The 23,055-nt window shown below is 39.9% G+C and overlaps 4 protein-coding genes across 5 annotated transcripts; 3 read left to right on the plus strand and 1 right to left on the minus strand.

Annotated features, from left to right (window-relative positions):
- Positions 1-4,560: 4,560 nt before the first annotated feature.
- Positions 4,561-6,787, plus strand: LOC147863516 (uncharacterized). Its single transcript, XM_087319375.1, has 2 exons — positions 4,561-4,664; positions 5,549-6,787. Exons 1-2 carry the CDS (start codon positions 4,622-4,624, stop codon positions 5,923-5,925), a joined length of 420 nt encoding a protein of 139 aa, XP_087175501.1. The 5' UTR covers positions 4,561-4,621; the 3' UTR covers positions 5,926-6,787.
- A 2,386-nt stretch (positions 6,788-9,173) lies between these two features.
- On the plus strand, positions 9,174-12,237 carry LOC147863517 (uncharacterized). Of its 2 annotated transcripts, XM_087319374.1 has the most exons (4): positions 9,174-10,048; positions 10,302-10,418; positions 11,098-11,522; positions 11,559-12,237. In XM_087319374.1, exons 1-4 carry the CDS (start codon positions 9,440-9,442, stop codon positions 11,968-11,970), a joined length of 1,563 nt encoding a protein of 520 aa, XP_087175500.1. In that variant the 5' UTR covers positions 9,174-9,439; the 3' UTR covers positions 11,971-12,237. The 2 variants fall into 2 exon arrangements, with proteins under 2 accessions (XP_087175500.1, XP_087175499.1); XM_087319373.1 differs by having other exon boundaries at positions 11,098-12,237.
- A 2,354-nt stretch (positions 12,238-14,591) lies between these two features.
- On the plus strand, positions 14,592-16,603 carry LOC147863518 (chlorophyll a-b binding protein CP29.2, chloroplastic-like). The gene is made up of 2 exons (XM_087319472.1): positions 14,592-15,187; positions 16,066-16,603. Exons 1-2 carry the CDS (start codon positions 14,666-14,668, stop codon positions 16,426-16,428), a joined length of 885 nt encoding a protein of 294 aa, XP_087175598.1. The 5' UTR covers positions 14,592-14,665; the 3' UTR covers positions 16,429-16,603.
- Positions 16,604-19,367: 2,764 nt separating this feature from the next.
- On the minus strand, positions 19,368-21,150 carry LOC147863519 (cytochrome P450 77A1-like). The gene has a single exon (XM_087319258.1). It carries the CDS (start codon positions 21,003-21,005, stop codon positions 19,506-19,508), a length of 1,500 nt encoding a protein of 499 aa, XP_087175384.1. The 5' UTR covers positions 21,006-21,150; the 3' UTR covers positions 19,368-19,505.
- Between the last annotated feature and the right edge of the window lie 1,905 nt (positions 21,151-23,055).

Raw genomic sequence — 23,055 nt, forward strand, 5'->3', positions numbered from 1 at the left:
AAGAAGAATACGAGGGGGAAACCTTGATGATCGGGAAGATGCTACAAGAGGTCGAGGATTCAACCAATGATAAAGAAAGGAGAGCCGAGATCCGAAGGAAGAAGAGGCAAGTCCAAAAGTTCTTCTTGGAAAACGGTTTAATATGGAGGACGCCGAAAAGACCGGATGGGATACCACTTCGAGTAGTCGGGACGAAAGAGCAACGAAACCGGATAATGTCCGAGTTCCACGAATCCGATTGGGCTGGACATCGAGGAACATGGGCAACTTTTGTGAAAATCAAGCAAAGATATTGGTGGAAGAACATGTATAAAGATGTCGCGGAGTTCACAGAAAGCTGCGAGAAATGTCAAGTCTACTCCGGGGTCCGACACCGAGATGAGCTGCATCCGACATTCTCACCGACAATCAACTTCAAGTGGATGGTCGACATTGTAGCTATGCCGACCGGGATTGGACAAAAGAAATACTTGGTGTTAGCTCGAGAAGATCTCACAAACCAAGTTGAAGGTCGGGCGCTTCGGAGGAAAACGTGTGCCGCGGTGTGCCAATTTCTTTTGGAAGAAGTGTTTTGTAGGTACGGCTGCGTAGGACAAGTGATTGCGGACCGGGGAGAACTCGACTCGGACAAAGCTAGGGGATTCTTCGCCAAACATGGAGTTCGGTTAACGTTGACAACGGCCTACAATCCGGAGGCCAATGGGAAGATCGAACGAGGACATAGTCTGATCGTGAAAGCACTTGCGAAGGCATGCGACGGAAGGGTGAAGGATTGGCCACAAATGCTTCCGTATGCACTATGGGCGGATCGGACGACGCATAGCTCCGTGACCGGTTACATGCCGGCAGAACTCATGACCGGACAAGCACCGGTAATGCCAACGGAAACCGCAATCGCGACATGGACAATACTACCGTGGAAGGAAGAGATGAGCCGGGAAGAACTACTAGCGGTCCGGATACGACAACTGGAGGGAAGACCGAAAGATGTAGCGGAAGCGTCACGCCGACAACAAGAAGCACGGTTCCGGAACAAAAGCCGGTTCGACACAAAGCACCGACTACGACCGAGGAGGATTGAAGAAGGAGATTGGGTGATCGTCTATGATAGTAGCTTGGACCATCAACATACAACGATGCGGAAATTCGCGAAAAGGTGGTTCGGGCCGTACGAGGTTCGGAAGGTCTTCGACAACGGGACGTACCGACTGTCCGAGTTGGATGGAACAATACTACGAGTGCCTATAGCCGGGAAGCGGGTGAAGATTTTCAAGAAGCGGACCGACGACAAACCTTATGTGATCCAAGTCGAGGCCGACAACGAGGAGCAATCGGACGAAGACCACAATGATGCGGGAAGCGAAGAAAGTGGATTACAACTCATAGTCGACATAAGGGGAGAATCGAAGGAAGCTTCGGATGAAGACGGATACGAAGAATCAAGAACTTCGGCACATACCGGAGGATGTGCGGGTTTGGAGGGGGCGAGTGTCGTAGTGTAGGTTGCACACTATGTGGAAATTATATTTTTGTCCCTCCGGATAGAGAATGGAGTGCTCGGTGAGAACAGGAAGAAAACGGCATACCGGCAAGGGGGAAAAACGGCATACCGGCAAGGAGGAAAAACGGCATACCGGCAAGGAAGAAAACGGCATACCGGCAAGGAAGAGCCGGATAAAGAGACATAAATGTAAAAAGAAAGGAAATACTCACTACTGCGCAGGGCGTGATTCAAACTCTGCACCTCCACGTTGACAAACCCCAACCTTACCATTACATTAACTTATCTTAAGTGCTTTAAATATAGATTTAATACGCATAAGACCTTTATTTATGCATACCTTTATTAAAAGGTAAATCGTGTATTTTTTAATATATGAAAAAGACGAGACACTAAAAATAACTCATGCACATCTAGCGTGCATGAGCCCTATACTTAGGAAATAAAAAAGCATCACATGCACATTTAGTGGACATGAACACTTTTTGTAAAAAAAAAAAGCATGAAGCCATGCTTAGCTCTTCCTTCCTTATATAAGGAGGAGAGAAATATGTAAAGGGTTGTTGATTATTTGGATTAAGTATTAATCAATACAAAATTTATTCGTGGGATTCACGATTTATACATCTACTTCTCTCTTAACACCCTAAGTACCAATTAATATAGTATACTCGTGAAATACAAAATTTATTCGTGGGATTCACGATTTATACATCTACTTCTCTCTTAACACCCTAAGTACCAATTAATATAGTATACTCGTGTGATTCACGAGTTTCTTATCTTTCTCTTTGCTATTTACTCATAATTAATCTCTATCTCACGAACTTCTCTCTCCTAGTCCAAGACCTCTGTGGTTCCCACCCGACTCACGCAACGATCCGGAGCCGAAAGGCACGACAACGTTCTTTTGAGCTTCAAAATCAAGAGATTGATTGGAGAAAGCAAGAAATTATGGAATCCCCCCAAAAACTCTTTTGACTTACATGTTGTTCCAAGCTCAAGTGTAGAGTGTCATTGAATCTCAAAAAAGGCTATGCAAAGAGGGACAAAAAGAAGAAATGTTTGTATTATAGCCGATAACAATGACATCCCCCGGTTCACAAAAGTTGAAACTTACTCCAATCAAGTATCAAGAATTTACAAATGTTTTTTATAAGAACAAGGCTCATTCGCTTCTTAGAACATTGATACTAAGATTATCCCATTGATCTTCAACTAGGGGAAGACCCATTGTGCCAGGGAATAGTTTATAACCATCTTTATACACATCAATCTTCGTTACTAAGGAGAAAGAGACACGCATGCTTTGCCTCATCAAAATGGTGTTGGAAATATTGAGAATCGATTATATAGGTATATAGACTTACAACCACAAAGATGGATATATGAAAACAAAACTTCTATTACATATGAGAGTAGCTCACAATGGTAGTTCACCCATGCGCTCACACCTTAGAGCTTAGATGGGATCTGGATCAACTCACTACAAAATTAGTGGGGATTGGTGATCAATACACCACTCTGTAAGAGAATGGATTATATTCTCTGTTTGGTCTGAGTGTAACATTAAATGTGCATGTCAGTTGATAGTAGTGGAGATATTCCTTTTTTGTCAATTGACATGTCATTTAATATGACCCAACTCCCTAGATACATGCTAGTGCTAGGTAGTACTTATCTTGAAGTCAATGGCACATACTTCAAGACTAAGTACATTGTAACTTGCCCACAAAATATTCTAGTTGACTTGATTGGCCAATCCTATTACCTATTTCGCTCTTTCCTAAATCCATTGTGTCCTACGCATCTACGGTTTCCTAGATTAACAACTTATCGACCCATATGGTCGAGTTGCACACTAGCCGCTCCTCATTTGGGGCGCTATCACAAAATGTGCACTCTAAGAGCACATATGGGGATAGATTTACAACTTGGGGCTAATCATTGATTATATCTAACAAATGGGCATGCCTTTGCCTCTAATTTTAACTCATTTGGAACACTTGAATGGAGCCAAATACTTCACAAAGCTAGATTTTTGAGATGCTTATAATCTAGTTTGGATTCATCTAGAGGTGAGTGGAAGAGAAAGAACATTTCACACTCAATATGAACATTTTGAGTATATGGTTAGGCTTATCGGTCTCAGGAATGCACCAATGCTTTTTGAACATATGAATGAGGCATTTGAAAGCTTAAAGCATTCATTTACATTTGCCCCTATTTTGATCCATGATAGCCCAATCAAACCCTTTATCATACGAGTTGAGGCACTTGATTTTGTACTTGGAAGTGTCTTCTTACAAACCAATGGCAATGGGTAATTGCATCTAGTTGCCTTCTATTCATGGAGATTTGAAGTTGTGGGAATCAATTAGGATGATGATGACAATGCTTCCACATTATACTTAACAATATCTTGGATTGGTTACGGGGGGTTATAAGAAATGAGAAACAACACTTCATCTCTTTATTCCCTTCTACCCTAATTTTTGAAAAACTAAGAGAGAAACCTTAAGTTTTCACATACCCTCCCCATTTCCGTTTTTTTTTTAAATGACAAGATTATCTGTAGGTTTGAATGCCTCAAAATTGTTGCTATTTATGAGAACCCCCCTGGGTTTTCAAGTACTCCTCCCTTTGTTGTTTTATCCGTCGAAAGGATCGAAAACGGAAGTTTGTTTGGCACTTTTAGCAACCTGGCAAACATCGTAAGGGTAAATAAATATGATTTGTATGCCAACACACACACATGAAACGTTAAGCTAATTATGAGACTACTTCTCCTAATTTTTGGAGTACTCATGCCCATGTTGTTTTAAAAAAATGATCGGAATACCCCTATGTACGGGGCTAGAGTGTGTCATACACAAACGAGAGGGAGTACCAACGGCAAACGGATGAAGGGCTAAAATTGTCTTCGAAGTGTTTGGGGAGGGGGGGGGGTAATTTTTGTAATTATGCAAAGCTTGGTGCCAGGAAGAGGGCATTTTTGGAAGATTGAAGGAAGCTTCCGCATTCAGGCGTATATTTGCTACTTTTCATATCGTCTTCATTCTTTCTCCACAATTGCATTGACTTATCTTGCATCCATCTATTTCTGTTGCGCCTATTCTCATGAACCAAATCCTCTCAAGGCTGCGGAAATTCTTCTGCAGAGGTAATTACGATTATTCTTCGTTCTTTCATATGATGATTTTTAGTTGTTAATCAGGTGTTTCGCTGTTTCATTTTAAATCCGCGCATCTTAGTGGCGGAAATAAGGATTAGATTCGTTGCCTCCTTTTCTAGTCAGGGTATGTAAAGTTGATTAATGCCGATCTATGCACATCCATGGATAACTTCCTTCCATTCGTCCATCCGAACAGACATGACATCCATTTACATCTATGGCATGCCCACATCTACCACTCATGCGGGCACACGCACGCATTTGCATTTGCACTTGCATGTATCCAGGGTTCGCCCACATATGCATACACACAAATGGTCCATACAATATCTGCACTAGGAACAGGTAATACAACAAACATACATAGATATACACACATACAAATACATTTGCAGAAATATACACACACCCCTACACACCTAAAAACATGCACACATATGTACACATACACATGTACTTACATAGATGGATGCATGCAGGCATCCATCCATCCATCCATCCATCCATACATGCATACATACATATGTACATTTTCAGTGCTTATGTATATGTATCATTCTTTCATGTACATGCTTGGAGTATATAAGCTTTTGGACTGCAAGTATAGGGATCTGCTTTCATTTTTTTAATGTCTTTATTGACATATCCATTTTTCTGCTTACATGGTAGGTATATAGGTTGTGGCATATATGTTGTATATGCTTCATAATGGATTAGATGCATCAATTTGGTTCCTTGCCCCCGAATTAATAATGAATATATTATATGGATAGATCTTAATGGACTACATGAAAAGTAGACTTGAAATTGCAGGACCATTCTTCTTAGTTTATTGAATTTGAGTAAATTTTTATGGCAAAAATGAACGATAGGAGATGAGAAGGATGATAAGGAGGTGAAGGAAGTACATGATATGAGTAATGATGAAGGATTTGTGAAGGCCAAGACAATGAGCTTAACATCCCGAACTACAGTATTGGTTAATGACACAAACAAGACCCTCCATTTGAGAGATAAGGTGGGCCCTGCATATGGTGGGACCCGGTACACAATTCCTGCAAATAAACAGATAGAGGTTTCTCCATTGCAGCACACATTCTTCAAAATGATAGCATATGCCGTTGAGGAGCAAGAGAACTCGAGTATCGATACCAGGCTCACCATTGATAGTGATCAACTCGCTGACAACAAGAAAATTTCTATCACATACACTGGATCAGCCTATAAGATTCAACCGACTCCTCGTTAGGACTTTTATGCTTAAACCTTGTTAAGGTCTGGACCAACTATTGTGCTATATTATACTGCATTTTTCCTCATTTAATGAAGTTCATGTGGCACATGATAAGCGATAATGCATTCCTCAATATGGCCCTTTCCTTCTACTTTATGCCACATCCAACAAATTTTTAACCATTTTGAAGAACAGAATTAACTATGTTGAAGACCAACACCATTTGTAATATCTACCGAAAGTCAGCCACAAGCTTGACATGTTTCTTAATGTTGACCTCTGCGCCAATTATTACATCAATAATTATTCATTCATGTAATATGATTGCATTTTGATGTTTAATAGTGTCAATATTGATCCTTCTATTAGGTTGGAGTCTCGACTATGTTCGTTCTTTTATTACATCGACAATTGAATGTAATTGTGTAATTGAGTACCACAACCTGTTCTTAAGCTGAAAGAAAAACAGATTTTGCGGCTATTGCAATGGAGGTTGGTTATACGCCTTATCTACAAAGGGGCTGTCTTAGGTCATCTGGCCTGACAACACCTTAGGGGGTCCACCTTGCCAAAGATACTCGCTATTGTGCAGACAACAAGGGTTTTTTATACTGTCGTGCGTTGTTTCAATATTTATACTACTTTTGTGAAGAGAGACACATAAGCTGTTTACAATTTTCAGCCTCCAGTGAGCAAACAAGGAAAATAATTCTGGGGTCCAAGATTTCCATGTCAAAATTCTAAGGATGTGGAAGTATAGCTGTGGCCAAAATGCTTCTGCTGTAAATGATATCTTCATGGTGTTCATTTTTGCACAAACAACATGCCTTGTGAAAATTGAATCTAAAATTAATCAAGAAGCTGGAAGTATAGTTCACTGTTGGGTCATGAAACTGTGGAGGGTTTTAATCATTGATGATGCATTTTGGTATTTTGATGATGAAGAGTTTTAACTAAGTGGGATGCATCTCACAATTCCTTGTCATTGAGATTACATACGAAGGTTAAATTTTGTATCTAAGCATCACAATGAGGTCTAACTTCTGGGAACGATTACATTTTGGGTGAGCTTAATGTTTTTGTGGATCACTACCAATCCACAACTAGACAAAATCTTATGGGTGCACCCAAATGCCATGGTTAGAACGTGCTTGGATCAAAGGTTCTTACGGAAGATATGGGTCTTGAATACATTCATTAGAGACAAGGCCACACCTTCCAATTCGTAGAATGCTTAGAAATTTGGAATTGATTGTATATTATGTACAATAATTCAGTTGTGCTTGGGCTTGTAGATATCATCATTCATCGTAAATTTCCTTAATGACCAATTCTAACTTGAGGTTGTAATACTTACACAACCTTTACACCTTGTTCAACATTAGCTAGGTTGGCTTGCATTGTGTTTCAGGTCTTCTTTTCTAGAGCATTTGATCATTAAATGAAACAACTTTGAGACAAGTTTTTGCTTAATCTTCAAGTTATAGAGGTTGCATTCACATTTTGCGGGTTGCTCTAATGATGGTGCTTGATTTCTATGTCCCTACATTCGTCAAATCTCGTTTTAGAATATTTTTAGTGAACATTGTATTAGGTTAGTGTTGCATCTAGGCAAGACATAACAATTATCATAATTTGTTTGCCTCTTTTTTGTGGAGAATATAGTAATGTGTTAAAATGCATATGATGAGATGCTACTCACTAAATTGTAAGATATTGCATGCATGTTTAGTGCCTGCATTATGGATTTACTTGGGCATAACAATGCAATTAAGGTTGCTTCTTATTGCATTATGTTTTATGAATTGGTAAAAAAATGCAGTTTCCTCCAATATAGGTGTAATAAATGATGCTTGGATTGGCAAAACTAAAGCCAACATAATGCTAAATTAAATAAAAGGGAACTCTTTAGTTACATAAGGAAGTATCAGAAGACAATAGTAGGTTTAACACAAATCATGGAAAGTTGGTGTTGAATTGGAATGGGTTTGCTATATTGGAACTTCCTTATATAATCAATCGTCTTAGTAGTTTGCATGGTTGCCACCTAGCTAGAATGTATATTGGCCATTATAATTAACATATGTACAAAGTGTTAAAGTCTAGAGATGAGAATCAAGATGGTTCAATTTCTTCAAATGTTGTATGACATCTTGTATGATCTTAGAGTCCAAAATAATGTCAACCTTTCACATTACAAGCCTAGTAGTCATTAGCCATCCCTACCTAACAAAGGGCAATTCCCAGAAGTTACAAAATGATCGTGTTTCTTGCATACATTTGGAATCTGATCACTATTTTAGATTGAAAATATAGGGTTGTTAAAACTAAAGAATATGGCATTATTTTCAGTAGCAATCTTTTCCTTAAATCTCAACAAATCTTGTATGTTGAGATCTTCTATTTCGACTCCAAGAGATTCACTTTACTCTTTCTCATGATGTACTCTATTCAAATTGTCACCATCCTGACTCATCACTAGAAGAATATAAGTTCTGAGTTAGGGGATCATGTATTGTTCTTATGAAGTTATGTAAAAACCGGTAGGCCATTCATGAAGTTGGATAATCAAAACCTTGGTCCATAAGTAATCTTTGGCCAAATTCATGAAGTTATGTTTTGTCTTGATCTCCCTCCTCGTATGTGTCTTCATTTGGTGTTCCATGTATCACTTTTGGAACTTTATGTTTCGGGTTGTATTTTGGATGATCTTATTCCTCTCCCATGCTCTTGTTGAGCTTGTCGATAGTCCAAAATATGCGGTGGAAACCATTTTGAACTCCAAGGGTGTGCGCAAAAGATCATGTTATGTTGCCGATAGGTTAGAATATTTATCTAGTGATCGAAATTGGGAGGTTACAGAGAATCTCACTAATCGCAGAGGAAAATGTATATGTGGTTACATGGCCTAATATTAATCTGTCATCCCGACCGCGCCTTTGGTAAGTAATTTGTGAGTGCCTATGGTCATTTTGACACCATGTTTTACATCAAGCTCATTCGCATAGACTTAAGTGATGCATTGTAGGGGTTCATTTGTAAGTTTGTAACCCTACCTACCTTCATCTCCTTCATATCCCCCACTCAACCCATACTATATTTTCTCTCTCTCTCTCTCTCTCTCTCTCTCTCTCTCTCTCTCTAACACACACACACACACACACACACACACACACACACACACACACACACAGAGTCTATACATAATATAATCTCTTCCTTCAAACGTTCAGGCTCTGGCCCGTTCTTCGTCTTCTTCATCTGCTTTACCTTGTGCTGTGTGCTTCTGCCTCTGCTTCGTCTCGTCGTCCAGTGTTCGACACAGACCTGCGATTCTCTGATAAGGATCGGAAACGTCTTCGGAGTTTGCAGAGATCTATCCGTTTCCCCCGTGATCCATTCATCTGTCCATTTTCTATCTGTTGTTGTGGAGTACACCCCAAAGGTTATCTTTTTCCGTATTGTCGTTACCCCCCTACCCTCGACGTCGCAGCGCTGTATCCCCATCCCCGTTTCATCACTTTCAACCATGGCTAGAGGTCGGAAGCTCAAGCGTAGAGGTTATCAGTCTGATCCATCAAGATCTGTGGAGAAAAAGATGGTTTCAGCCCCACAAAGTGATGGAATATCTTCAGAGAAAGAGGATTCGTTGCTCAAACGTAAAGCCGAAGAAACTGCCCTTGACATTTCAAAGAAAGAACAAGATGCTACTCTTCTGACAGATGTTGTTGCGTCGGAAGAAACTGATAAGGACACTCCCAGGGATAAGGAACGACGCAGAAGGAACAGATTCAAGGGAAGCAAGAGTCGAGCTTCATCTATTGGAGAGAGCGAGGAGGATAAGGTGAAGGAGAGAGGAAAGCAAACTGAACGGAACTTTGTTAAAGAGAAAAATGATTTGGCAGGATTGATCTCCATGTGTAGCAATGAAACTAAGAAAGACTGCTTCAAGTATCGTGTGTTTGGCTTCCCTGAGGCGAAGAAAGATATGGTTGAAAAGGTTAAGAAAGGAACCAAGTTATTCCTCTTTGACGTTGATAAGAGAATTCTATATGGAGTTTACAAGGCAACCTCTACTGGTGGTATCAATTTGGTTGAAGAAGCATTCAAGAATTCATCTCGCAAGTTTCCAGCTCAGGTCCATACACAGTGTCACATACACACACATACCTACACATACACAGATGCAGGCACATGCACATGCACATGCACATGCACAGACAGATACAGATGTAGATACAGACATAAGGACATGAACATATCTATACATATAAAACACCTACATGAGAGCGTACACACACAAATATATATGTATATATATAGATTGGAATTTTGTTGAGTTTAACAAGAAGTTACCACATTATCCACCATTTGTTTTAAAAATGTGACAGGTCAGGTTCCAAATTCACAAGGACTGCATGCCACTTGAGGAGAGCGTGTTCAAGCAAGCAATAAGGGCGAACTATTTCCAAGGAAGCAAGTTCAAGTGTGAATTGAATGATGAGCAGGTAGAATATTAGATCACTAAAATCACATAGCTTCATGAAAGGAAAATGCAAAATGTTGTTCAAACCATAGTCACATAGCATCATAAGTTTAGGATAAATTAGTATTTTATACTGAACATAAAGAAAGCTCTCCAAATATTCACAGTATAACTATTAAAAGCACTGTGGGATGTAAGTCGTATTTGAATACTGAACTGTCAACATGTGCATCATGGGTCTAAGCTCATATTTCTGTTTCAAGTCAGGAACGTGTAAAGGGTTTTCCATCCACTAGACTCATGTAGTGTAAACTTAGGATATAGAAAAGAGAACTGGTGACAAATAGCATTCCATATTTACTCACAAGTGATTTTGGTTTGTTTTACATGCTGTTACAATCTCCGGTACCCAAATCAATCAAAATTTCTAGAAATCTAGTTAGCTTTGGGGAACGAAGTTTGTATACTCAATACAGATCCATGAATTATATCAGAAGATTGATTATAGAAAAGCCCTGTGGTGGTTGATGCTTGGATCAGGCTTTCACTAGCTTCACAAAGTTCCAAGGTTTTGTGTTGGATATAGTGCAAACCATTCCGAAAAATCAAATTTAAAGGCTATTGAAATGTAGTAGGATGTGGCTTGTACTAAATTGTTAACTGTGCATCCTAATGCTAAGCTGTTTATATCTTGATTTCAGGTTAGTAAACTGTTAAGGCTCTTCCGACCACTAGATTCCAGGGGTCTACCAACTCCAAAGCCAAGAAAGGAAGTGAAGAGAGAATCAATTTACAAGTCAAATCCATCTCGGGGTAATGTCCGAGCCCTAATGGAGGTAGAATCCCCTGCACGAAATGCTCCTTTACTTCATAGAAGGGAGCAACTCAACCCTAGAGAGTATGTATATGCAAGGGAGGATTTCCTTGGGCCGTCACCATATACAGGGCAGGATGTCCGTGCGCCATTGGCACATGCAAGAGATGATTTTGTACGCATGCCATCACCCACATATGGAAGGGAAAATATACCTGTACCATCATTGCCATATGCAAGGAAGGATGTACGCTTGCCACCGTCCTCATATGTTAGGGAGGATGTGCGCATGCCGTCATCGTCATATGTAAGGCAGGATGTACGCATGCCATCATCCTCATATGCAAGGGAGGATTCACGCTTGCCATTGTCCTCATATGCAAGGGAGGATGTTCGTGCCCCTGAGATGCGCATGGAAGCTGAAGCTTTAGCTTTATATCGAGAAAGACTTCAGCTTAGGCAGCTACAAGATGCCCACTTAGAGTCTCTGGGGAGGAGGGCATCCTATGCATCTGACCCTATGGCATCAGATGTTTCACTTTCCCGAAGAAGGTATGTAGAAGATAATGCTTACACCACTCAACAAGCCTTGATGATACCCAGACTGCCCTTGATCCAAGACCAACACCTCTATAGAGACATTGACTATCAGAGGGAGATTCCTTCTAGAGGTTATGGTGATAGCGTGCGAGGAATTTCAGGAGCTTTGGCATATGACCCTGCACCTGGCTTCTTGCATCATAGGAGTTACGGAATATGACTCCTACCTAATACACTCAATAATGTCAGGGCTAATCAAACTTCATTCTTGCGAAGTCTGGTATGTTAAAGTCTGTTTTCAACACAAAGGACCTTGAAGTTCTAGAATATATTTCATGTAGCTTGATTTTCCAAGAGCCCCACTTAAATGAGATTATGCAAATCATTTGGTTATTTCTCAAAATGGTAATCTCCTCCCTTCTCTCTCAAATTTTGTAGAAAGGTCGACTTTGATCCAAAGGCCATCTATTCTAGAATGGGTAATCAATCACTGATGTAATATACATTTCAATTTCTGGTTTCTCCAGAAGCTTTTAACCTACCAATGAAAAAAGATGAAATTGTGAGTGAAATGACTCATTTTGTTGTTTTCCCTTTTGTTGGGAATGGAGAAATTATTCTGAGTTGGTTACTAGCAAAGATCAAATGTTACTTTGGAGATCCTCTTTTTATCTTTCTACCTGAATATTGATATGATCTCCACTAGTATAGAGTGAATTAGAAGTTGGAAGAGAGAAATAAAAGAAAAACTTCATACTAGTAGATGTGTTGGTGGAGGAAACTTGGAGGTGTAGATCAATCTACGTATTCAAACTGCAGCATTTTTGAATGATTGAAAGGAATTAACATCATGTGCCCATGATTCTCGACAATGTTAAGCTTCTAATTATCTAAAATATCCAGAGGTATTTTTGCAATGGATTGTGATATGTAAACAACTAGAATCAATTACTAGAGTGGTTGTTATCTAGATGAGTTACAGTCCTTATGATTTAAGCTGGAATGGTTTGGGCTGTAGCCTGTGTATAGACCTTTTAAGATAAAAATTTGAAGCTTCCCTCTCAAACAACAAAGTAGTGTATGTCGTAAATTGTTGTTCAATGCTTGTTGAAGGTCTAGTTTATTATCACAAGGTCTCACAAAAATATGTCGTTTTGAGCCTAAATGTGAAACTTCTAATCTAACATCATAAACATGTCATAGCTATACCCTAGAGTTCTCACCATACTTGTTGTCTTACCAATTTGCCCATACCCATGTGGATAGTGCTCAACCTTGGTTCTTGTTGTATTAGTTGCCCTTGAACTAGAGAAGGTTCAACTTTTTGTTGCTCACTCTTGACAAACATGGGTCTAACCTTAAAGACTCATGAGTGTAACTATCCTCAATGATGAGCCATCCTTCCTAATGTTATAGTCTGATGATTTATCCTTTTATGTATATATGGCACATAGATGACTCAAAGAGTGGAGTCAATTATGTAATCATTCCTCATGCACTTGGAATAAATTACCATTAGGAGAAATACTAGAAAACTTATTTAGATGCTTATATGTAAGGGTGCTTGTATGCCAAATGCTGAAATTGCAACATGGTATTGGATGTTGAAACTAGAGATACTAATTCACATTTGGTTTCACTTGCCTACCAAAAGATCCTACTATTCTTACAACAAGAAGGGGAAACATTTTTCCAAGATATACTCACTCTCTTGAAGTAGTTTTTCGCAATTGTCTTGATGCGAACAATTAGGTAACTAGGTTAATGACAAGGAAGAGTTGGGAGAAAGCAACTTACAATAACATTATTATATACAATGATTATCAAGAAACCTCTAGGCATCCCACAATGTTTACAAAAATTGCAAGTTCAACGGTGGCTAGTATTGTTCAGTCGATCACCTTAGCGGTGTAGTATGCTTTGTGTATGGGTTGATATATGGGAAAGTGTCATTGTATAGACAAAGTGGAAACTAGAATTTGTAACACTCAATATCCCACTTGCATTCATGAGGACAAAGAACTAATTTGAGGAAGGATTGATATGAAGACAATGATTTTTATGCATACCAATTATATATGAGGGAGGAATCATGTGTTGATAAGTGCCTAACATAGTCGAAACATCTATACAATGTACACCAAATTGCGTTATTGGGAGAAACAATTATGACATCTCACAAGCCTAAGGGCACGCATCCTAGGTTTCACAAAGGAAAGGGATCAATAAACATGTGTATAGGTGTAGGATAAAGGGGCACATAGCAAGTTGTCCCTTAAACAATGTGTGTTGCATGAGGGAAGTTGGGGAGCTTCTTAGTATATATGAGATTTCAAGGGCACTCCATTTTCCGTCTTCTCCTAAGTGGCTCTACATATTGCCATTGGTGCCTTTGAATAAGAACACGGTGTTGAACTTCATATCGATTCCCGGTTTCTTGCCATTGGTTGGATCATTGGTGGATGAGACACATACAAGGGCACACCAAGGCAGTTGGTTGAATTGAGAGGTGTTTTTTCTAAGGGAACAACGAAGCTTCAAGTGGACGGATGGTAGCGATTCTGTTAGGGAGAGCGTGCACGCATGGGTGTGGGCTTGGGCATTGGTAAGTGAAGTGTGTGTATTTCATTCATTTATTCATTGTGTATGGGATTTCATTCAGCCATTGTGGGCGAATTAGAGGAGGACACGTTGGCAGGGAAGGGATAGAGGTAAGGAAAAGTGTATGGGATTTCTCATCCACAAGCTCTTTACTGATAGATAGGGTCTATCTCATAATCCACCAATCCACACTCACAGACACACACACACACACACACTCTCTCTCTCTCTCTCTCTCAAAAAACAAAGAAGGAAGAAGGGAAGGAAGGAAGCTAAGGAGGAAGAAAGAGACAGAGCAGAGACCTTAAGGAGCCATGGCTGCCACCGCTACCACCTCACTCAGCTCATCCTTCTTGGGACAAGAGCTAACACACAATGTCAAGACATTCAGCAATGGCTCTCGTGTGGTGGCCCTGTTCGGAGGTAAGAAAGCAGCTCCCAAGAAGGCCCCTGCTGCCTCCAAGAAGAAGAGCTCCAATCCCGACCGCCCTTTATGGTACCCTGGTGTCAAGGCCCCCGAATGGCTTGATGGCTCCCTAGTCGGTGACTACGGCTTCGACCCCCTCTCCCTCTCCAAACCGGCCGAATACCTCCAATTCGACTTCGACTCGTTGAACCAGAACCTCGCCAAGAATGAGGTTGGCCAAGTCATTGGTACCCGGATCGACAGCACTACCGAGATCAAGGCCACACCCTTCCAACCTTATGGTGAGGTGTTCGGCATCCAGAGGTTCCGAGAGTGCGAGCTCATCCATGGCCGCTGGGCTATGCTCGCCATCCTCGGTGCCCTGTCCGTAGAAGCCTTCACAGGAGTCACATGGCAAGATGCTGGCAAGGTAGGACTCCTGATCTTGCTTTAAATATTGGTTTTCCATAAATTCTTACATCTGGAGGACCAGGCAGTAGGTTTATTATTGGGAATTTTCTGGATCTTAGTTAGCAAAATCCAATGTATTTTGTCTGGATCATGTTTTGGGTTCTAGATCTTACCTAGTAAGAATGAATGAATGCATCATACCAGATCATGTTACTGGTTCTATATCTTTAGTTAGCACGAAACAATGCTTTGTTTGGGTTCTAGAACTTTAGTTAGCAAGAAACAATGCTTTGTTTGGATTCTATATCTTTAGTTAGCAAGAAACAATGCTTTGTTTGAGTTCTAGATCTTAGTCAGCATGAATGAATGCATGGTCATTATCTAGATCATGACCATAAAATGCAGCATTGCATTTAGAATATCTTGTGTTGTTTTTAGAGTTCTATATATCTGGTTTCATTTTTCACCATAAAATGCAGCATTGCATTTAGAGTATCTTGTGTTGTTTTTAGAGTTCTATATATTAATTAGTAGCATCAAATGCCACATAAATTTGATGCACTTGCTCAGCTAGTAAAGAGATTCAGGAAGAAACCGATGCTTCAGTTCCACCAATCTATGTATGCACACTAGGGGTAGGGGACATTGGTTAATGAACAAAAGGCACAAGTAGTTGAAACGTTTTATTGAGAGTGACTTAGAACACATACATGTCTAATCTAGTTTCAAAGTGATTTGTTGTTAAATTCATTCCCCATCCTTTGGTAAATTCATTCACGATTCTATCCCAATTCTCTCCATTGTGCATATCATGGGTTAACAAGTTGAATGTGAACTAGAGTTTGAGCTCTTAGTATCTTGTTATCTTGTCCTTTTTTTTGGTCCGTATATAACTAGGTGGAACTTGTCGAGGGTTCATCCTACTTCGGTTTGCCGCTACCATTCTCCATCTCCACTCTATGCTGGATCGAAGCTCTGATTATTGGTTACATCGAGTTCCAAAGGAATGCGGAGCTTGACCCTGAAAAGCGCATCTACCCTGGTGGCAAGTACTTTGACCCATTGGGCCTTGCTGCGGACCCAGAGAAGAAAGAATTGTTGAAATTGGCAGAGATCAAGCACGCGAGGCTCGCTATGGTGGCGGCTTTAGGATTTGCAGTCCAAGCGGCCGCGACAGGAAAAGGTCCCTTGGATAACTGGGCCACCCACTTGAGTGACCCCCTCCACACCACCATTATTGACACATTCTCCTCCAAGTGAGCTAGTAGGCCCTTTGGTGTACACCACACCCCCACCACCACCACCACCACCACCTTGTTTCAACTTTTTCCTCTCCCTCTCTCTCTCTCCTTCAACTGATGACTTGTGATGTGTCCAAAAGTGTATTATCCTTTGTAACTAGTTTTGAAATGCTTACCAATGTTTGCCTTTCTTATTTGTCTCTCGTCCACAACAACTACACTTGGGCTTGCAGTTTCCCTACACTTTGGAAAGATGCACATCATAAAAGGAGTTAAAATTTTCGTATCTATAGTGTTAGAGAACTAACTACATTTGATGTTAATAAGGTTTTGTTTGTAAGACTCTTCTCTTTATGTCATTCCATTACTAGTTATACAATTTTAGTGCGTGTTAAACACATATTTTTTTGTGCATTCCAATACTAAAATGCAGAGAGACAAGCTTATTTGTCATTTTGTGCATGTTAGCTACACAACCACCACAACACTTCAAAGCCATGATATTATGTACTGTTATTGAATTCCTGATTGCATTGTATTAGCACCTGAGATGGTTTCAAATCATGATGGATATATGCATTAAACATCTTCTCTTGGATTTCTAACCCAAGTTGTAGCATGATTGAAGGCATAGAACCTAAGCTAATGTGAAATTTTTAACAATAATAAATTACTTCCATAATTGATTAATTGTTTTGTTTTGAAAAATTAGGGTACTCATATACAGAGAGGATGTTAATTAGAATGGAATGCAAAATTTGTGTCATTTTGAAACATTTGTTAGGCATTGATGTTATATGCTAACTAATGGTAAGATCAAAGTCAATATTTGGTGGCACAATCATTTTGTATTAGGTCTTGTTTCTAGGACACTGTGTCAAGACAATTGCTATTACATTGAGTTGCATAACATATCAAAGATCATCTATTTCATGGGACTAGTTCAAGTGGGAATCCAAAGCAAATTGGTTGTCAACATAACCATAGCATCATTGTATTGATGGCATATGAGCAAGATCCTTTTGAAATATGACTCAACACTCCAATGTACAGATATCCATCTCCATTTCAAGAATTGGAATGTACTAATCCATGGTTGTAGTTTCATAATGGGTTTAATGCTAGGCTTAAAAGTCATGATCGGCTCAATACTCACTACTTTGCATAATCACGCGGTATCTTGAGAAAGGGCCACACATTGTTTACTACTGGTATCTTTAGCACCAACAATGGATATTTCTAGTGCACTTGGTTTACATATCATAGGAATGCCCAAAAGCAAAATAAGCTCCCCCATTATTATCTAATAAGATTTGATACTTATTGACGTGCCATCCTGTGTTGTGGACCATTCATGACAATAGGAAACATGTGCTTCCAAGTGTGGGGGAAATCGTCACCTTCTTCCTATTTTCTGGGCATTTTTTTCAAATCAGAGACCGATAATTCTTCAATAGGGTCTAAGTAAGAACATGTATTATCTACAAAATGATAGGAATTAAAGGATGGGATTAAAAATTATGCACATCAATCGGATTTTATTCAAACACGACATCATGCCTATGCTAATCTGGCTACAATACTTGCAATATATGTTAATTACTTTAAATGAGTTATTCATCCTGCAATTGTTTATGAGATGATAGGAGGATGTCATGAGTTTTATGATATGATTGGATATATTGTGCACAATCCTAATCATGAATAAGATGCGGATTTGATAGAGGTTGGTGTGGATATGGTTTTTGAGGCCATCTTCCTAGTGGAACTAGATTCAGTTTTTACATGTGATTATTGACCTCTTGTACCATTGCTCCATTAAGTCTCCTTGATGACTATAAGCTTAAGTTGAACAAGAATTGGAAGTACATAATTCTTAGCATGGATTGTGGTCCATATTTGAAGGTACTTGCCATTCTAAATTGCGACACTTCGCAAAGGTTTTCATTTGGATAGTAGTAATTGGGCTTTACATTTAATATTAGACCTAAAAAGACGTGGATTAAGAATAGTCAATTGCTTCTTGTAGGTTTTGCTTGATCATTAACCAAATTTGTACGCGTTTAGTTAGAGACAAACGAAGAAGTGTAGTAGTAATGGAGGACACAAATGAATGAAGACAAGAACGAGTTCATAGACTTGGGGGTTAGTGCGAAAAGCTCCACATGGATTCTAAAAACTATAAAGATACTTGTAGAAACCGTTTTTGTTTTATTGCCGGACATCTTAGAGAGCTTGAGGTAGAGCTTAAGCTTCTCCTACTATATATCTCTTGCTAAGTTATAGTTACTTTCTTGATGTTCTTGCTGATTGAAGTAAAGCACCGAGGAGATTCCATGTACATTCCATCTTAAGCACTTAGGTCAATTGTAACATGCCACACTCTAGTTCTAATGCAGTTGATTTGTGCTCCTCTTCTACTTTCACATCTCTTTCCTTAATCTTCAATATTAAGTGATTAAGAGTGTTTTCGGTAGGTTTAACTCATTCATGTGGATTCGATATTAGGTTTACAACGTGCATAGTTTACTCAATTTCATTTGTTAGAATTTAGTAGATGTAGGAGTAGATTGACACCCACTTCAACTCGTCTCACAAACAATAGTGTGGAGTCACGTTGTCCTAACTAGAACGACATGAGATTCTTCCCTTGTGCCTATCTATCCTATTGGCAATTGACTAATAGTTTCCACCAAAGGAAAAGTTAGAGGGAGGCTCCATGCCATCTCTTTTCCATGCAGTCATCATTTTGTATACAAATTGATCACAGTTTCCATGACAGTTACCATTGGGAGGATGGTGTTTTCTATACAAATTGAACAAGATGACTCTCGAATACATTATTTCAATCTCCAGACTAATCATAAACTTGGAATTCCACGCAAATCCAAAACAGCTTTGCCCAAGAGTTATGTAGAATTCAAAATATATTCATTATATTTACAAATAGTTGAATAATGTTCAGCCTTATTCTTTGGTGCCCACATTATTGGGGTCCTGGGGATCTCCAACAGCTTCACACAACATACATAGGAGAGACATAATGATAAGAACCTTTACACCATCTCCATACTAATCACACTTCACTAGTGCCTCTTAATTAGGTCCTCTGCTTCTATCTCTTATAACAGCTTTCAAAGGGTTCTTCATGATCCATGCAAACTCGAACTTCTCAGAAAGATCGACAATCTCTCCGGGATGACTTGTGCACCACTTGAATTCTTGGACCATACGAGCAATGAACAACTGCAAATGAATGGTGGCAACCCCTAATCCCGGGCATATCCGCCGTCCCACGCTGAAGGGTAACATGGTGATCTTGTTTGTCCCAGTTAGGTCCACATCTCGGGACAACATTCTCTCTGGTCGGTATTCTAAGGGCTCATCCCAAATCTCGGGATCCCTCGAGATGGCCGTGACCGAGAAGTATACTGGCATGCCGGGCATGATGTCGTAGCCTCCCAGCTTGCAAGGTTGAGAGACAGAATGTGGAAGAGTGACATGGCCAGGTGGGTGTAGCCTTAGGGTTTCTGTAATGGTTGCTTGCAGATAGGGAAGGTTGGGGAGGTCTTCCTCTCCGATGAGCCGATCTTTATCCCCGATCACTTCACAAATTTCCTCATGAATTTTGGCTTGGATGAGTGGGTTCTCAACAAGGTGAGCCATGGTCCATTCTATAGTCGCCACCGTGGTGTCTACGCCCCCTACCAAAAACTCAGAGCATAAGGTCACCATCTTGTCCATGGAGAGCTGGGTAGAGGAATCCTCATTCTGCAACGCAAATAAGGTTTCTAGATAGTTCCCTGGAGTAAGCTCCCCTAGCTTTGCTAGCTTCTGGTGCCGATCGATGAGAGACATGAAGAGTTTCTCCTGCTTTGCGCGGACGGCGCGTTTCTTTCGCAGCAAGAAGCCATCGAGAAAGTGGAGGACAGGGAAGAAATCTGATGGGGCACTTTTCTGCGAGTAGGACAAGGTTTCATGGAGCATGGACGAGACATGAGAGATGGTGGAGGCATCTGGGAAGAAGCCGAAGCACATGAAGAGAAGAAGCTCAAACATGGCAGATCTACAGAATTCATGGACAGGAACTGGGGCCGAGGCGATAAGGGATTGGCGGAATCGGGCAATCATTCGATCGAGCACCTCATTCCGGGAATGCTTGAAACCCAAGGTATTGGACGGTGACAATGTTCCTGATACGAGGTTTCGTCGCATGAAGCGCCAATAGGGACCATCAGAAGAGGAAACGCCATGGAAACTGCTGGTGAAGATCTTTCTTGAAGGGATTCGAGGGCGGGCCGCGAAGATGGATCCTTTCTGGAGGAGGGCCTCATGAGTAAGGGCGGCGGAGGCAACGAATATGAAGTGAACCCGGCCAAAGCTGAGGGCAAAAACAGGGCCCAGCTTTTCCTTCTGAGAAGAGATGAAGGAAGAGGACAAGAGGTGAGGGAAGAGGTGAGAGTGTCCAAGGAGGGGCCAAGAAGGGGGGCTCGGAGGTAGCTTAATTCTTCTGGAAGAGAAAGAAGACCAGGTGATAAGGGCAACAATTAGGATGAGGAGGAGAAGAAGAAGAAGAAGAAGGGGACTAATCTCCATAGCTTCCTCTGTCTCTGTCTCTGTCTCTCTCTCTGATGATGATGATGATGATGATGATGAAGGGTATTCTAAAACAGAGCTCTCTCTCTCTCTGTATCTCTGATGATGATGATGATGATGATGATGATGATGATGATGATGATGATGGAGGGTACTCTAAAACAGGGGTCTCTGGATGATGGAGGGTCTCCTAAAACAGAGCTCTCTCTATGTATGTACTTTAGTCTATGTACATATATGAAATACATAGATATAGATCATTAGATGCATAGAATGAATGAATGAATGATATTGGGAGGCTTTTTTTGTCAAAAAAAGGAGTGTGTGCTCTTGGAACACACGACACTCCATATTCATTCATTCTAAGGATTTCATTCGATTTCTAAGGAGCGTAGTTTCGTGGCACAAGCACGAGGATCGACGTCTACATGATATACAAGATCGAACAATATTTGTGTGTTGCCACAACATTTCAAAGGAGGTGCCTAGAGTTACGAGGAGGAAAGTGTAGACCATGTTGCACCCATGGTCTTTCTAAATCATAAATGGTTATTAAGGGCACGTTTCTAGAAAACGAATTTCACCTTTGCACCTTTGAAAACGAATTTCACTGGGCTCTTATCTTTGAGTTTTATACCACATTTGGTGACTCCGAAGAATGATATGAACCTCCATTTACAAACTCTAGAGACTACATACAACAAGGCTCTCTTGCAACCCTAGCCTTACAATGTCAAAATAATAAAACAAACATTGAAGTAAAGGCCACGATGTTAAAGAATGAATGCATTATACACACATAAATCAGTTAAAAATCTAGTCAACGAATAAATAGTTTGTGAGCAATTGGATACAGATCTTGGGACATCCTTTAGCAAGTAACAAACGCTCATTCAATAACACCAACAATTAGCAGACCTAGGTGAGTTCTAACAATTGGCAAATGTTTAAAAATTTTTGAAACTTAAACCAAACCACGAAACAATTCAAATTAAATCTAACCGAACTAAACCATTAAGCTGCAGTTTCAAGGTTTGGTTCAGTTCAAACCCAACTGTTGCCAATTGCTAGAGAGTTCGCCCCCGGAAAATATCTTCAAACCTTATTTGCCATGCTAAATGACAAACACTCCGTGGAGTTCTCAATGGTGCGCTCAACCTGGTGAGATTATTGATCATTCCAAAAAGTATATCTCCCATAGGAATTCTTTGAAAGCTTTTATCAAGAGATAGAAAGGAAATCATAATCAAGAGTTTCTACTAGTGAAGTATACTTTACTTTTTACTGAGATGTGCCCATGCCTAGCATGGTGATGTATGTAACAAACATGACGATTAGGTATTTAGATTATATTGCTTCAAAACTTGAGCAAATATATTTGAAAGCGACACGACACTCCATAGAACTTCTGAGTTGGAGCAGAAAAGAATAAAGAAATTGGGCGGTTGGGTTGATTTCTTTGTTTATGAAAATCACTCTTTCAAATGATTGTCATCGAATTAAAAACAGAGGAAGAAATATCCACAACTTTAGGATATGTTTCAACCGAAAACAAACTTACAATAAAGAGAGGGGGCCCTTGGGGGAAGGACCAAAAGGCAAGAGATACAAAGGAACCTCTTTCTTTCTTTCTTTCTTTCTTTCATCATATATAAAGATAGATAGATGGGTAGGTAGGATAATAGATGGATGGAGCAAATCGAAGAAAGTAAGTATTATATCATATTTATATATATATATATATTTACTATACAGTTATAGGTGTATATGTATCTATGTATCCATATCTATGATGACCCTTCATGCCCGCATTATATATATTATATATATACATGTACATCGTAATACAGATTATGTAAATGTATATATATATATATATCATCATCATCATCATCATTTGAGCCTTGACTGGAGAGAGCAGGCTACATAAGCCACTTGTCATCATTTGATTGGAGGAAACCAATCTAACTCTATATGAAAACCTTCTGTAGAAGATACGAAGGCAGAGTAGTTTGGTTGCTTTTTCTGGTTTTCTTGGGGGGGGGGGGGG

This window comes from Azolla caroliniana, unplaced genomic scaffold (genome assembly GCF_043228905.1).
Source record: "Azolla caroliniana isolate FFs.n. ecotype wild unplaced genomic scaffold, voAzoCaro1.0.p SCAF_5, whole genome shotgun sequence".
In the NCBI taxonomy this organism is placed as follows: domain Eukaryota; kingdom Viridiplantae; phylum Streptophyta; class Polypodiopsida; order Salviniales; family Salviniaceae; genus Azolla; species Azolla caroliniana.

Bases quoted from the DNA above. Each gene is read 5' to 3' on its own strand.
- LOC147863516 (XM_087319375.1), top strand. From the start codon at position 4,622: ATGAACCAAATCCTCTCAAGGCTGCGGAAATTCTTCTGCAGAG. The intron at 4,665-5,548 runs GTAATTACGATT...AATGAACGATAG, and splicing joins GCGGAAATTCTTCTGCAGAG to GAGATGAGAAGGATGATAAG.
- LOC147863517 (XM_087319373.1), top strand. From the start codon at position 9,440: ATGGCTAGAGGTCGGAAGCTCAAGCGTAGAGGTTATCAGTCTGATCCA. The intron at 10,049-10,301 runs GTCCATACACAG...AAAATGTGACAG, and splicing joins CTCGCAAGTTTCCAGCTCAG to GTCAGGTTCCAAATTCACAA. The intron at 10,419-11,097 runs GTAGAATATTAG...TCTTGATTTCAG, and splicing joins GTGAATTGAATGATGAGCAG to GTTAGTAAACTGTTAAGGCT.
- LOC147863518 (XM_087319472.1), top strand. From the start codon at position 14,666: ATGGCTGCCACCGCTACCACCTCACTCAGCTCATCCTTCTTGGGACAA. The intron at 15,188-16,065 runs GTAGGACTCCTG...GTATATAACTAG, and splicing joins CATGGCAAGATGCTGGCAAG to GTGGAACTTGTCGAGGGTTC.
- LOC147863519 (XM_087319258.1), bottom strand. From the start codon at position 21,005: ATGGAGATTAGTCCCCTTCTTCTTCTTCTTCTTCTCCTCCTCATCCTA.